The 16152-nt window shown below is 43.3% G+C and overlaps 1 protein-coding gene across 1 annotated transcript in view; it reads left to right on the plus strand.

Annotated features, from left to right (window-relative positions):
- The first annotated feature begins 584 nt into the window (after positions 1–584).
- The window catches only part of LOC147461169 (alpha-galactosidase-like), a 44642-nt gene continuing 29074 nt past the window's right edge, over positions 585–16152 (plus strand). Inside the window, exons 1-6 of the mRNA XM_086508795.1 lie at positions 585–798; positions 909–967; positions 1051–1107; positions 1610–1644; positions 6396–6499; positions 6589–6661. Of these exons, the coding sequence (XP_086364921.1) occupies positions 632–798; positions 909–967; positions 1051–1107; positions 1610–1644; positions 6396–6499; positions 6589–6661 (495 nt within the window). The 5' untranslated portion in view covers positions 585–631. The remainder of the gene's footprint in view (positions 799–908; positions 968–1050; positions 1108–1609; positions 1645–6395; positions 6500–6588; positions 6662–16152) is intronic.

Here is a 16152-nt window from a genome sequence, read left to right on the forward strand (position 1 = left end):
CTGAAGACTTGCAAGATGTTATTATCTCTCACATTTTAGGGCTTGGTCCCCTGGACACTGCCCTCTTGCTTTCCAGTTGAGGCAGCCGGTCACTACACAGCAAAAGTCCACGACAATTAGGCTCATCATGGTAGCAAAACGCAGGTCGACATCTCAAAATATTGGCGAGGCAACGATTGCCGTTCGAATGACTAGGCGACTACTTTGCATGGGTAGAAGACGACAAAAACCGTGCACGTTTCCAAGTTGAATTGACATGTAGAGAGAGAAGATCCGATAAGGGGTTTACCGGGCAAGTTTAGGAAAGCAGGCCACACGACCTAGCCCTTTGTGTATTTTTTGGAGAGTAGCTCACATTTTCATTAGCACAAGATGGAAAAATACCCCAAAACAAGCAAAATGGCCGTCCAAAAGGAACTTTTCCTAGTAGCAGTGGAGGGTACTCGTGAGTTGTAAGCATCAGAATAAAAAGAGTGAAAAGTGAGAAGGTGGAGTCATTAATTGGGCAGATCAACCACAACACGTCATTATATAATCAACGTGGGAAGAGAGAGCGAAAACTCTAGAGTCCAGAGAATACGCTTCTCTATCTCTAGCCTACAATTATAATGTACGTCTGTTGAGTCTTGAGATGGCAAGAGATGAGATTATGATCTTACTTGGGTGGGTGGCAGTGTTACTTGGGTGGGGGTTAGCGACTACTGCAGCAGCGGCCGCTGCAAATTCGAACGTTTCTGTTACATCACAAATTAGGCGCGAGCTGCTTCAGAATGGGCTCGGCAGAACTCCGCCCATGGGGTCAGTTTTGTAGAGAGAGAGAGAGAGAGAGAGCTCTTGCAGGATACCTGGTTTCAGAGAGAGAGAGAGAGAGAGAGAGCGCTTGTGTTAGCGCATGTTGGAATGTGCAGGTGGAACAGCTGGAACCATTTCAATTGCCACATCACGGAAAGCATTGTACGCAACACAGGTCTCTCTCTCTCTCTCTCTCTCTCTCTCTCTCTCTCTCTCAGTGGGTACGCAGCACGCTGATCCCTTTTTATTCCTGCGCAGCTGACGCTCTGGTCTCTACCGGTCTCTCAGCATTGGGCTACAAGTACGTGAACATCGGTAAGTTCCTATTCTGCAACTCTATTATCGAGGGGGTTAGAGAGAGAGAGAGAGAGAGAGAGAGAGAGAGAGAGAGAGAATCATGGTAGTAGTCATGACTTATGAGATGAGACTATGTTGAGTTGATCAATGACTATGTATTATGTTGAGGCAATTGAGAGAGAGAGAGAGAGAGAGAGAGAGACAGAGAGAGAGAGAGAGAGAGCATTAGGCAGCTAATGTATATCTATTTGTAAGGAAAAGTGGAACATCATGCTCAATGCAAACTGATAATTGTCATCTAGGGATAATGGGTCGGCGTATATAGCATACAATTGGGAGCCTTCTGTTAGGATTCATAGGATCGCCACGTGGTGGTGCACTGTTGTTGCCCCCCTCACACACACATTGTCAAAGAATATGTATTTTGGCTCCCTGCAATAAGTTAAGACTTTTCAATATAGTTGACTTATCGTTTTAAGGTTGATACTGAGTCTTCACATCCATTCCTACATTATTTCAGATGATTGTTGGGCAAAAATGAAGAGAAATAGACAGGTACATTTCTTTTTAAATCGTTCAATTTCTTTGAAGCTTAGTTGATTTGTTTTACTAAATCGAAAATGTTATTCTTTTGAGTTCTATTAGGTACTTCACTTAATTCGTTTCATGCTTAATTGTTTGTGTGAATAAAATTAAAATGATGGACTTCTATGACATTTAAGTCAAGAATGCATCTATTTGGTGGATCATGCTTGGGATTTTAAACTTATCACGACTAGAACATTGTGCGATTATTGCCATGGTTTTGAGAAAGAGAGCGGTCTTTGTGACTTCCAAATAAAACAAGGTTTATCATCACATGAGTATTCATGGGTCATTTTAGTGTATGTAAACTAAAGATATATTTCAATCACTCTATGCATTTCTTGCTCCTTGGGAACTTTAGTTAGTCATATCATCACAAAGTTAAGGTAGAAAGGAACAAGAAAAAAAAGAAGAGGTATTATAAAAATATGCCGTGTAGTATTCAAGGAAGCATGCTTAATTGACATGTACAAGGAAATCTACAAAACATCGTTGTCTTGGAAATGAAACCCTTTATGTTTCTAATGCAAGTGTTTTCCTATCACATTCGAATGTGTCGCAATGTTCTTTTCATATGTGCACATGAATATCTACTTTGGGCACTCTATTTTGTATTTAGGAGGGTGAAAAGATAGAAGTAATTTCAATGTTTCGCTAAGGCTAGAAGAGTTCATAAATGGCGAACTGCTTTTTGGTTAATGTATATGTGGTGTATCAAATATGTTGGAACTTTTAGTAATGATCTAGAACATCTCATCATTTGATTGATGAGCAGTTAAAGGTGGTTTTATTATGTATTTCGCATATGTATAATATATTGAACATGGGTTCTAATGAGAACAAAATAGTAGTTAATTGTATAGAACTTGGCATTTGAGCAAACGACCCATTCTTTGAATTGGTACTATAGAGCTTAAACAAAAACATGCTCAATGGGATCCGCCAATTGAATTCATATCAAAGGAGATTGGTAACGACATTGTAAAAAGACTGAATAGTGCAAGGATATATGGTCGTGTCAAACAACTAGTCCTAGATGGTTCGTGAGAATTGGTAAGCTCTTGACATTTGTACTTTTAGCAAAGTAAAAGATGAAGGATCACTTATAGTTTTTACCAAGTATGTAAGCTCTTGACATTTGTACTTTTAGCAAAGTAAAAGATGATCACTTATAGTTTTTACCAAGTATGTAAGCCTTATAAGTCAATGCACTTGGTGTGCTATCTTTGCTTGCGGGTTACCAATCACTTGGTATGATCAACCAACATCCAGAGTTAGTTGGCTTTGTCTTTACATGCTCCAAAGCAACCTTTTCTTTTTAAAGCAACCTAATCAATCGATCATGTCCTTAATTTCTCCATGATGGTATAAATATCTCAAAAGGAAATGGTCTTTAGTATGATCTAGATTTGCATTCAGATTTTCTCTCAAAAGAAGTTGCATTGTTAAACCATGAAGCATGTTCCCATCATTTGTATTCTGTTGAGAGCCAAGAATCAAGCTCATGAATTTACAAGGTCATAGGACATCACTCATAAGATTCAACTTGTTATGACAAAAGTGTTTCAAAGTCAATGTTTTCTTGGTGCCTGGCATAAGATCTAGTACTATGGATGATTGATGCCACTCCTTCACTCCTCTTTCCAAAGTTTTAAAAAATCCCTTCTTGTGTCTTAATATCTTGTAACATCATAAGCATCAAGATATATGAGAACACTTGCAAACAATACACTTAAAAAATCAATTGAGGTTAATATTTTGCTTGTATTCGTCTACACCCAGCCATGTTGTCGTTATATTTCAACCGTGTTGCTTAAAAGAGAATGAATTTTTAATAGAGCAATATGGGTCACGAGAAACATTCTCATAAAAGGTCAGTTGCAAATAGCTTTGGTAAATGGCTTTCATCGCACGATGGTTGGTCCTCACATCCAAAAATTATCTCAAAACTATGTGTTAGAGATGATCAAGGTTGCATTCCAAACTCAACTTTATCATTCTTCCCATACCATACGATAAATACGCATATTGGTATTAGTACTTAACAAGCTCGTTGCTACTTACACGCATAGTACTCATACAAGAGTGTGTGCATGCATGCATATTAGGTTGTAGACCTTAGTATACATATATGCATACGTGTGCATATATGTCGGTGTGTATGCATGTATATTTACATGTATGCAACCATGCATAAGTAGACATGCAAGTCTATTTGTAAGCAATAGTTAATGTATTTCTTGCATTGGTTGTGATTACCCGTAATGTACAACGTTCTTTATCGCTTTTTTTTGTACCTTATTTATTGAACCTATCCACCTTGGAGGCGATGCAAGCAAGTAGCTAACTGAATATTGTCTTCTTTTTGTATGTCTAAATGGATTGAAAAGTGCAAGCAATAATAAAATGTCATATGATGATGATATGGAATTGATTATTCTCCATCTATATATAGTTAAGTATAAATAAAGCGATTAGGCCCAACTCTTGTGCCATTGTGTGCTTGCCTTTTGCTCCAGTTCATAGGAAGCAACTATCATTTGCAAGGTCTACGTGACTGTTTATAACATATAGCGAGATGTATGCTTGCATAAAGTTTGGAAAACTTTGAATAGTCTATGGAAAAGAACCATGTAAAGAAAATTATGAGGCTCAAATGGAAATTATTCATCAAAGTACAATATCAATTGCAAACTAGATCACATTTGAGCCATAGATAAATGTGCTTCCAATAAGAAATTAATAATGAGAGAGCATGCGCCTAGGAAAGAATGTGTTCGATATGGCTCCTTTTGCTTGTTCCACTCATGGAAGCTCTCAAATGTGTCGGTCATGACTCCTCACAGTGAAAAAGGAAATTATTGGAAATAAATCTTTATAATTGGAAAAAGAAATTATATGGAATGACACATGGTGGAAAAAAGATTATTGAAAATACTTACAAGGCGCATGGCAATTGATTCATCATCAAGGGTTTTTAGCTATGCACTAAGTCAATGGTAACATTTTTAACCATCAAGACATGCTTTTGTTGCCCATGCCTACCTTCGAGTGAATATATTTGTTAAATCAAGCCTTTGTCCTCTTTTGAAAGACTATCTTTTGGCCCAATAGGGTGGTGCACATGTTATAAACATTATGACAGTCTCTTGAATTTAGCTTTCGTCAGAGATTTTAGGTCAGAAGAGCGAATAGCAAAGTATGGAGATGCGAGAAAGTCTTGGTTAGTTAAAACAAGCTCCTCGTGGGCAAGTAAGAAAACACTGAGGCCTTAGGAAATTGGGAGTGTTATAGAGGATTTTAAATTCATCAAGAGTATGCCAAATGATGTTTGTGAGATTTTTAGAAGAAGAGAGGATGTACACATTAATTGCTCAACAATGTGAATTACTCTCCATTTAATGGAGGTTGATAATAATTTTGATTCATGGTCTTGTGTGGAATTTTCCTAGTGGCTTACTAGTGAATGAAGACAATTCTTTGTTCAGTGAGTGTGAGGTAGTGTTGAAAAAAATTATTTGTCGCTGTTTTATAGCTTATAAACTATTACCCTCATTATGGTCCATGGAACCTTGCTATAACACTTTCACAAATTGCAATGAAATTGCAAACCCAACTTGCAGTTGTTGCAATTTTCTTTGGGAATCCAATTGGGTGCTTGTATTGCAATTGAACCCAAGTGACATGCAATCGAGGAGTGGAGTAAAATACAGGTACCCTTAAGGTCGATTGAGTGAAATTGGATGCACTTGAGTTAGCTGCACTGAAATGCACTCAAATGGCCTCAATTTTTGTTGTGCGCATCAAGTAGGTTGTACCCATTTCAAAAAAAGAAAGACAGGGCGATTCAACAATGATACCACTGAAATGAAGAGACGGGGAAGGGGCGGAGTTGGCAGGGGTGGGTACAAAGCAGGAGGCTGAGTCGTGGATGAAGCAGCAGGAGGCTGAGGCGCCATTGCTTGAAGATGCAACCTGCAGAATGGGCACGCTCAGGACCTTGGGTTCAACCCTTGCCGTGGCTTGCTTATTAATTCTTAAGAGGAGATGACAACACTGAGTTGGGGCCATCGGAGTGGTCTACGACAGACAATCGGTTATTTACCCTCCCTATGGGGCCGGGTTCGACTCTCAGGCCCAAAGCCTTTTAGAAGGTGAAGCATTTAATTAATTCAACTAAGGCCGGGATCGATATGCCTTCAACTAAGTCTGGGAGCGAAGATATCGTTAGGGGTGGAAGCATCTGGCTAATGAATGAAAAAAAAGTGACTAGAGCCAATCTCTGAAAAATAAAAAGCCTTTCAAAACATCTTAAGTGCATAAGTGAAAGGTGAGTTCAAGAAAAGAAAAGATCCATCGAGGTGGAAAGTCAAAGACTTTTTGTGTCCATAAATAGAGGTGGTCGATTGCACATTTGTCCATATGTGTTTTACTTCTCTTTTATTTTCCCTTTAGTGTTTTCTTTTGGCCTTGCACTATGTAGGTAGTGAATATTTTTCTTCTGATCTTGCACTATGTAGGTATTATATTTTTCTTTTAAAGCCATTAGGAATACCTTATATTACGCATCGATTTACTATGAGAGAGAGAGAGAGAATTTTGATAGTAAAATGATGACCCTGGAGTCTATTCCTTGGCCTCAATTGAATTAATTCTTTCAATCAACCACAATTGAATCAACGTGGACTCAATGGGCCCTTACGGAAAAGTCACTCTCGCAGGGTTTACTGGAGGCGAGGAGCGATGCATTCCCTTCAGGCATGAAGTCGCTGTCGGAGTATGTGCACGCCAGGGGCCTTAAGCTTGGTATTTACTCGGATGCTGGGTATATACTCTCTCTCTCTCTCTCTCTCTCTCTCACACACACACACACACACACACACACACGCACGTTCTGTTTTCCTGTCTTTGCAGCACCCGTACTTGCCAAGGCCAGCCAGGTTCCCTCTACCATGAAGATGAAGATGCTGCGACTTTTGCTGCTTGGGTATGTTCTCTCATCTGTTTTTGTCGTTGTAATATTGTCTTCTTTGCTGAGAAGAACTTGGTCATGTAAATTTGCATCCATGCAAGTTCCTGATTTGAGAGGAAAACATGTGTGAGTGTACCATGAAACTTCAGTTGAAAGCATAACAGGTGCTCATTTGCACTAACACCAATATTGGTTAGCTGGCAGTAATTGTCTTATTAAGGTGGATGCTGTAAAAGGAGGTGTTATAAGGTGCTAAGGGACATTGGATATCAAAGTGTGAACATTCAAAACCATTGCTTTTGTCGAAAGAAGTTGCGAGCTTTGTATGTATAACACACACACACACACACACACACACACACACAATGCTAATGAGGACTCCCACACTTGTAGCATGTCATAACTTCATTTACTACATGTACCCTGGATGTTATTGTCAAAGTTGACGATGCGGAAGGGTAGAGCAATGGGGACAATACAAGAGAGAGAATGCTGAACCAACCGGGCTGTGAATTGAAGATTTACAATTGGGGCAAGGTGGTGCTTATATACGCACCTTAGCAAATTTCCCTACCAAGACTTTGACAAATAAGTAAAATAAATACCTAAAGCCAAAATAAATATGGGGATCACATTGGGCTATTCACTCGAGATGCAATAACTTTAACACCCTCTCTGCAACTCATAGCGGACATATGTAGGAAGACCAAATGGATGAAGAAGCTACCATGGACACCCCATTAGCTGATCAATCTAATGGATACACCTCCGTCCTGTTTTTGTTGACTTTTTACCTTATAAGAATGCCATCTTGAGCACAACCTGCCTTATAGAAAATCGAAGTGTAGACCGCGCTACGTCCAAGAATTTCCCATTCGTGAACTATGAACACATTATGTCTAAACTTTCCTAGATAATGAACTTTGAAACACATCTTGCCAACAACAATGGATTGGTGCACTTATCCATTGTGTTTTAGATATGTCAGAGTGGTTCCTTGCTAGAATGCATGTGCCATCTTTAGCAAAGCTTTCCTTATAGAAAATCGAAGTGTAGACCACACTACGTCCAAGAATTTCCCATTCGTGAACTATGAACACATCATGTCTAAACTTTCCTAGATAATGAACTTTGAAACACATCTTGCCAACAACAATGGATTGGTGCACTCATCCATAATGTTTTAGATATGTCTAAGTGGTTCCTTGCTAGAATGCATGTGCCTTGAACTCTAACCCACGGGTTCAAACATCAATAACTTAAACTCTAATACATGGGCTCAAATCATTTGTAGGGAGCTTCATTTTGCCCTTCTTTGCTGCTCACAATCCGCTCTCTTGCTGAAGCTAGTTGCGACAACCTCCACATGACTAGAACTCTGGCGTCGTGGCCACTATGTTCACCACCACTTGTGCCATGCCGATCTCCCCTCTCAAACTTTTATCATTGCTATCTGTGTCCAGCTTGCCTTTGCCTTTGTCCTTTTGTGAGTGCTTGCTTTTGCCTTAGGCTTTGCATTTTCGAGCCAAATAGAGCGTCTTCTCGCATTTATAACAACGGCTCTTGGACCTCGAGGCTCGTGGGTACCAAGGCAACTAATTGAGCACTAGTTCTGCCATACTTGCTAAGCTTACCTTTGCCTCTGTCCTCTAGCGAACTCGTGCATTTGCATTTGGTTTCACAATCACGAACATAGTTTTTCCATACGTCAACCATGCGTCTCACTCGGGCGGGTATGGAAGCCTGAAATAAGCCCGATTCAGGCTCCCCGAAGAGTTCATACGTGGAATACCATACGACACCCTAAAAAATAGTCTATATATGTAACAGACTTGGACACTCCGAGTCAAGAATCTACCCCTAACCCTAACTGCTGGCTGAAACCCTAATGTGGCTGGAAACCCTAAATTTGGAGGCTGAAATGCCACGTGGCAAGCGGTACGGATTTTCAGAAATTACGGAGCTGAAAAACAGCCCTCTGGGCGACGCAAATTTCTTGCTTTTCTCCACGCTGATTTGATATGAGAGAGAGAGAAGGATACTTGCTTTATTTTATTAAAGCCACAGAGAGAGAGAGAGAGAGTTTGTGAGAGGATTGTGCTTTTGAACTGGAAGCTTTTGGGGCTCTCCTTTTGGGCATCCCTTGAATCTTTAAGTAAAGGGTTTAGGGCTCACTCTGCAGAGCATCCGGACGCAGAGTCTGAGAGTGAAACCCTAACCGCTCTTTGTACTTTGATATTGATTTAATCATAGTTACCCGGAACGCGGAACGGGAACGGCGACGGGCCTCCCTTCGGAACGGGGGAACGGGAATGGGCCCGGAACGGGAACGGCGCGGAACGGCAGGCTAAAAAAACACCCAAATTTTTTTTTTTTTTAGCGTTATGTGTTTGAATACAAGTAGTATTAGAGTCCTTTGACTCTAATACCCACAAAAAACACGATTCGAAGACCATTTAACCTTATTATGACTTGATTGGGATGTGAGGGGCCCAGAGTACATAGCCAGATGAACAACATAGCCAGATGAACAACAATGAGCAAACACAATGCCCATAGTACATACACAATGCTCTCAAATAATTGCAAGAGTAGTAGTCAGAGATAACACTTTGGAATTAATTATGGCTAACATAGTAACAAGCCTCAAGGGCCGCCAGCGGCCAAGGTGCTACAAAAAAACCAAAGGGGGGCAAAGTTCAAACCAGACTTCAGTGACCACAATACCAAAAGACTGAAGGTGACAAATACCATAAAGATGCTAGTAGCTACAAATGGCAAAGAGGGCAAGGCTCAAGCAGCCATACAAAAAGGTGGATAAATGGCAAAGACTCAAGACTCAAGAGCCACTAGCCTGAGAGGCCTCCCAATCCGTAGTAGCCGGCTGTAAATCATGCACATCCTCCCATTCCTCATCATCGAGGTCTAGGTCCGGCTCGATCTCAGCCACAGATGAAGTACCTGGTGTTGGTGGATGTGCATCTCCACCCGCCTGAGAAGCCTCTTGCTCCATCTCCCACTGTGTAAAAGGATCTGTCTGTTTGTCTGTACTCTTGCAAAGCATTTTCAAATTTGCGTTGACGAAGACAAGATCATTAGCCTTCTCCACTCCAAGCCGATTCCTCTTCTTGGAAGCAATGTGGCTAAAGGTACTCCACAATTGCTCCAAGCATGAGGTACTAACTGACTGGCTGAGAATACGGATCGCCAATCTCTGAAGCTCAGGGCCATCATAGCCATAGTCCTCCCACCAAAGCACTGAACCTATTTTCTTGCGATCAATCTGAGCATCTGGACTGCCAAATGACCCTCGCATCTCTCTGTACTGTCTCAGCTGATCTCTGACAATGCGTCGCCCATCTCTGTCTAGAACCATCTTGTTTAAGATCTCTGTAAATTGGTTCATGACTTCCCTATCTGTCTCTTGCCCTCCACCTTGGAACTCTGGATCCACCATGTACGCTGCCCCGTGTAAAGGAGAGGCATATGAATTCCACCTCGAGCTGCAAAGCGCATGGATCTCCTCATATCGCTCTGCGTTCGGCTCAAGCTGTGCAAGCTGCTCAATCATGCGGTCCATTGCCTCATAAATCTTGCCAATGCAAGGATCCATGCCATCCAGAACTCGAAGCAAATGAACCACCGGTTTTACCTGTGCATCTAGACTCTTGAGCTCCTTCCAGAACTCAAGATCCTCTGCCTTATCCTTGCACAAAATCCCTGCAACTGTCTTTGCATAGGGGGAGGTGGTGAACTCATCACTGATGAAGACCTGTTGGACCGCATTTTGACATTCAGACAGCCTGCGTACAAGAAGAAAGTTGAATGCGAAGCGGGTATCTGAATACTTTAGAAGCACTTTGCCGCCCGACCTCTTGAGGTACTCACTCCGAACCAAGTTGTGATTGTTGATGAAAGTAACCATCTTCACTGCATCAGCAATGACTGGAGCAATCCAGTCTAGCTTGCCGATGTCTTTCAGAAGGTTGTTCAAGCAGTGTGCCATGCAAAAGCACACTGTCACATGCGGATAGTGGCCCTCTATGATAGCTGCTGCTGCCCTGTTTGATGCCTCCCCATCTGTGACAAAGGCCACCACGTGTTGCTCACCGATGGTTTCTATGGCCGCTGTCCACTCTGCAGAGAGGACATCGGCGGACTTGCCACTCTCAGTGGCATCATGAGAGTGCACAAAGTACATCTCTCCACTGGAGTATGCGACGAGACCATGGATAGATCTCTTCCTTGTATCGCTCCACCCGTCAGCAATGAGGGAAACGCCATGTTTTGCCCAAAGACGCTGAATGTTGAGGGTTGCTTGCTCCACGATAGCCTTCTCTCGATCGAGCAAGGTGGTTCGGAGAGCCTCTGAAGATGGCGGCACATAGCCGGTGCCATACTCTCCTATCTGTTGCACCATGACTTTCCAATACTCCGACCTATTTCGATCAAACATAGAAGAGGTTAGTATCAAAAAAGTGGAAACGACGATAACGGAAGAAATGAGAGAGAAGATTGATGAATCATAAAACAATGTACATACCTCGCTGCGACAAATGGGATATGGTCGTGATAGAAGAATCGGGCCACGGCCGCATCCACCTCTTCTTTCTTCTTTGGGTCCCAAGAGGTGGTAAGGGTCTTTTGGCGACGAATTGGACCTTTTGAAGATGCACCAACACCTACACCGGGTAGAGAGGAAGAAGGGAAAATGAGGGTCTTTGGATCAATACCTTTGCGTGCCGGCTTGGCTTTATGGTTGAATTGCCGATCCTTTTCCTCGAGCTCCTTCCTCTTCTCGATGGTTACGTTGGCACAAAATTTCACCTCATGTCCCGGCACTCGAAGAAAGTGTGCCTTCACTTTGTCATGCCCCCCTTTCCGCGTGTAAGAGCATAGCTTGCATCCCCATGCACGAGAACCTCCCGCCGCCGACAAGGTGCCCTCCGAGGTCACTTCATCCCACCACGACCATTCCTTCGCCTTTTGAGTGTTGCCCGCATGAACGGAGGGGGTTGAACGAGAAGAAGAGGCCATGGATGATGGATTATCCGTGAAGAGAGAGCTTGATCTTGAACTTTGAGAGAGAGAGAGAGGGATTGAAAGAGAGAGGCTTGCCGCTTGATTCCGTGAGAGCTTGAGCCTTGAGCCTTGAAAGTTGAGGGTTAGAACTTAGAAGTTAGCCCAAGAGAGAGAGAGATTGAGAGCTTGAGCCTTGAGGCATGCCGCGGCGCCACACTATGGCTTGAGAGTTGAGAGCAAGCTAGGGAGAATGAGCTTGGCTTGAGAGTTGAGAGCAAGGCTCAAGCAAGGGAGAATGGGCCTTGAGGCTTGATGAGTGTGTGAAGAATGGGGGAGGAGGGGGGCATTATATACTTTTTTGACTGCTGAAAATGGCCGTTGGCTGCCTAACAGTCATTTTTTTCAATTTCAAAAACTGCCGTTTATGGCCGTTGGGGACGTTCCGGCCGTTCCGGTCCGTTCCGTCCCGTTCCAGCCCGTTCCGGTCGTCCCGTTCCGGTGACAGTTTCCAGCCGGAACGCCGTTCCGTTCCGACGCGTTCCAGAAAATCCCGGCCGGTCGGAACGCCGTTCCGGCGTTCCAAGGCCCGAAATGTCCGTTCCCTGGTAACACTGGATTTAATACATAAAGAAATACCGATAGGGGCGCCAGTCTTTGGGGCCAATATCTCTACGCACGGAACTCCGCCGGGCCAGTGCAAATCTATTGTGATCTGTGAATTGTTTTGAAGTCGTTATTTGCTGCTGTCGCGATTGATTCTTGACTTGGAGTGTCCAAGTCTGTTACAGTGGTATCAGAGCATGGTTGATTTCTCTTCTACGGAAAATCAGATCCCCAATTTTTTTTCCGCGGCACCTATGGCTTCACGCTAGGATCAGTCGACTCTCTCTGCTTCTGGAGATGCGGACAGGGATCACAACAAAGATTCCGGCAGAGAGTATGGCCCGCCTTGGCCTACTCAGGCGGAGCGACAAGAGATGGAGCGTTGTCAATTGATCGGCGATGCAACAAAGATGATGCTCAATTTTCCAAAGGACCCAAAATTTGCAAAATATATGAGCGAGACTTTTCAGGAAGTGCACGAGCAGTGGCAGAAAACCACTCCACCCCCGAAAAACGCTCTCAAGAAACCTTCTGCTCACAAGAAATATTCAGAGAAGGAATTAGAAGAGGTGGTTGATGCACGGATTGCTCAGCTTTTTGACGCGCAAAAGAAAGCCAAATAGCACGGCAAAAAGCAGAAGAAGGGCATTGACTTCCCGGGTTATTTGGGTCGTCAGTCAACATTTGACAAAGCAAAGAAACAGAAGAAGCGTGTTCACTTTGAAGGAGTACCCAGTTCTTCTTCTTCTTCTTCTGACAGTTCTTCTAGCTCTTCAGATGCGAGCGAAGAAGATAGAAAAGGTAAAAAGCGAAGCAAGAAACAACGCTTCGGAAAGGGCAAGAAAAAGGCAAAGAAGGCTAAATATCACCCAGAGACTGACAGTTCTACTGAGGACTCGTCTACGGACAGCTCAGATTCCGATGACGGAAACTTTTATGCGAACAAGAAGAATTTTTATAAAGCCAACCAGTATGACTTTCTCGAAGATAAAAGCAAGAAAGTCCGAGAGTTTAAGGAAGGTGGCCACTCGATCAAACTTGACACTTTTTCAGGATACTCAGATGCTTCGAAGGCTTTGTCTTTTATACAACAGTTTGACATTGCTTTTGCGGGAGGACGCTATTCAGAGCACTCCAAGATTCGGAGAGCTGTCTCTTACTTTAAGGGAAATGCTCGCACTTGGTGGTCCATGCTTCTGTTAAACAAGACTGCGCCAGTTAAATGGCTGAAATTTAAGAAGCTTTTTATTTCTTCTTGGTTGACGCAAGAGTATGAACGAGATATACGAGCTGCTTGGAACCATCTTCGGATGACCAAGAAAGATACAATAAATGCTTACTGTGAGAGATTCTGGAGCTCTTTTCTACCCGCCTCTTCATTCAAGAAGATCTCGTTCAGAAAACAGATTGAGAGGTTTACCTTGGGTCTACCTACCGAGATCCGAGATCACTGCTTGGAACAGAAGTCAGCTTCTATTCAGTAGTTGATGAGTCATGCGAAGCGGTTCTTTGCCATTCACTCTGGCAGTCTGACCTACCCCATAGATGAGGCTATGACACAACGAGCCGAACAGACTTCTTGGAATGAAAGTAGAAAGAAAAAGAGCAACCCACAAAAAAAGGATGCACGACCCAAGCTTACTCCTGAGGAGAGAGCTCGCTTCATCATAGAGGGGAAGTGCTTTGGATGCGGGGAACATGGACATATCTCCGCGAAGTGCCCTAAAAAGGCACCAAAAGAACATAATGATAAGGATGACGACAGGCCTGATAGTTCGAGAGCAGCTGAGGAACGTGGCAGAAAAGGCAGATAGAAAAGCAGAACTGGTACCACATGGCGTGGGACTTGCACCGAATAAAATGAAAGTAAGTACAAACTTTGCCGTTTTTGGGACAAAGTAAAGGATCAGGAAGCTCTTTTGAAGGAGCCAAGGCCAACTTCTTTTCACTTGGAATTGGCGGCTCGATTTGGAATTACGCCCGACAAACTGACGCCACAGTCGGAGGTAGTTCGACTGGCACCCGGACGGGATGTTGCCATTACACCGAGCATTGGCAAACTTCGTTTGCAATGACAGGGGTGTTCAGGGCACGCGAGTGACGTTCTACTCTGAATCCCTTGGTACCACAAGAACTACGCCGTGGTTGACTACCGGGCCGAGAAAGCGACTTTGACAAATGAAGGGCTCAGAGATTGTACTTGATGAACTTTAGTTTCTTTACTCATTCTTTTGGGAGAGAACGAACGATGGATAAAGGTTGAATATGTTTTGACGTGAACAAAAGAACGCCAAGATTTCTCTCCACACTCATGCCGATTGCTTTTTAGAGGGCCTGAAGATCAGACCATTGACCTGATACTTGGAAGCACGCCAACGAACCGGCCACCTTACCGTGTGAGCCGAGTACAGAATGAAAAGATTATGAACCCAATGAAAGACCTCTTGGAAAAGAGTCTTGTCCAGCATAGTACTTCAGCGTATTGCTCTCCACTGTTGTTGGTTTTGAAGAAAGACGGATCTTGGAGAATGTGCATCGATTATAGAGCTCTCAACAAAATCACCACCAAGAACAGATTTCCGATTCCTAGGATCGATGATATACTCGACAGGTTACAGGGATCCTCGTGCTTTAGCAGGATTGACCTGAAGAGTGGATATCATCAGATCCGAATCGCGCCGGGAGACGTCTACAAGACAGCTTTTCGGACGACTTTTGGGTTATTTGAGTTTTTGGTGATGCCTTTTGGCTTAACCAATGCTCCTGCGACCTTTAACCGGATGATGGACATGATTTTTCGAGAGTACAGACTATTTGTTGACACTTTCTTTGATGATATCATTGTTTTCTCCAAGAATGAGGCAGAACACAGAGATCATTTGCTTTCGAGATACACTTTTTGGGACACATTGTCTCAGCAGCAGGAGTGCAAATGGATCCGGCCAAGATAGACAATATCCGTGATTGGCCCGATTTGAAGAATGTCCATGAAGTTGGAAGCTTCTTGGGACTGTGTTCGTACTACAGACGGTTCATTCAAAAGTTTGCAGAGGTTGCTTCCCCTCTGCATATCTTGACACAGAAAGGAGTCCCTTTCTCGTGGGGATCCACATAGGAGACTGCCTTTCAGACATTGAAAGAGAAATTGACTACGGGACCAGTTTTGACTTTGCCGGACTTGCAGAAGTCATTTGAAGTATATTGTGATACTTGTGGTCGTAGTCTGGGTGCGGTCTTAATGCAAGAAGGCCATGTCATTGCTTACGAGAGCTGATTGTTCTCAAGGTCGGAGATGACAACACAGATTTATGAGGAAGAACTTCTGGCGGTTATGCATGCTCTTACTCAGTGGCGGCATTACCTACTCGGAGCGGATTTTACTGTCTTTACAGACCTTCAGAGTTTGCGCTACTTCTTGTCACAGAAGCAGCTATCGGAAAAGCAGATGCGGTGGGCGAACATCTTGTCACAGTTTCACTTCCAGATTGTCCATGTGCAGGGACATAAGAATGTGGTGGCAGATGTCTTGTCTCGGAAGCCGTTGGTTCTGGCTATTTCCGCGATACATCATAGGAGCTTCGAGGATATGGTCGACCAGTATGCCACAGATACAAATTTTGTGGATATTTTCACACGGGGATACGGGATGGGGAGACAGTAGCAGGATACTCCATTCGGGAAGGCTACTTGATGAGAAAAACCATGTTGTGTGTTACACAGCCATTGAGGGAAAAGGTTATGACTGAATGCCACTGTCCACCTTTTACCGGTCACCGCGGCATTGCTACCACCATGAAGGGGTTAGAGAGATACTTTTGGCCGATACTCAAAAAGGATGTGAAAGAGTTTGTGCGCATTTGCTTAGTATGCTAGAAGATCAA

This window comes from Adiantum capillus-veneris, chromosome 3, assembly GCF_014529385.1.
Source record: "Adiantum capillus-veneris isolate H3 chromosome 3, ASM1452938v2, whole genome shotgun sequence".
Classification (NCBI taxonomy): Eukaryota; Viridiplantae; Streptophyta; class Polypodiopsida; order Polypodiales; family Pteridaceae; genus Adiantum; species Adiantum capillus-veneris.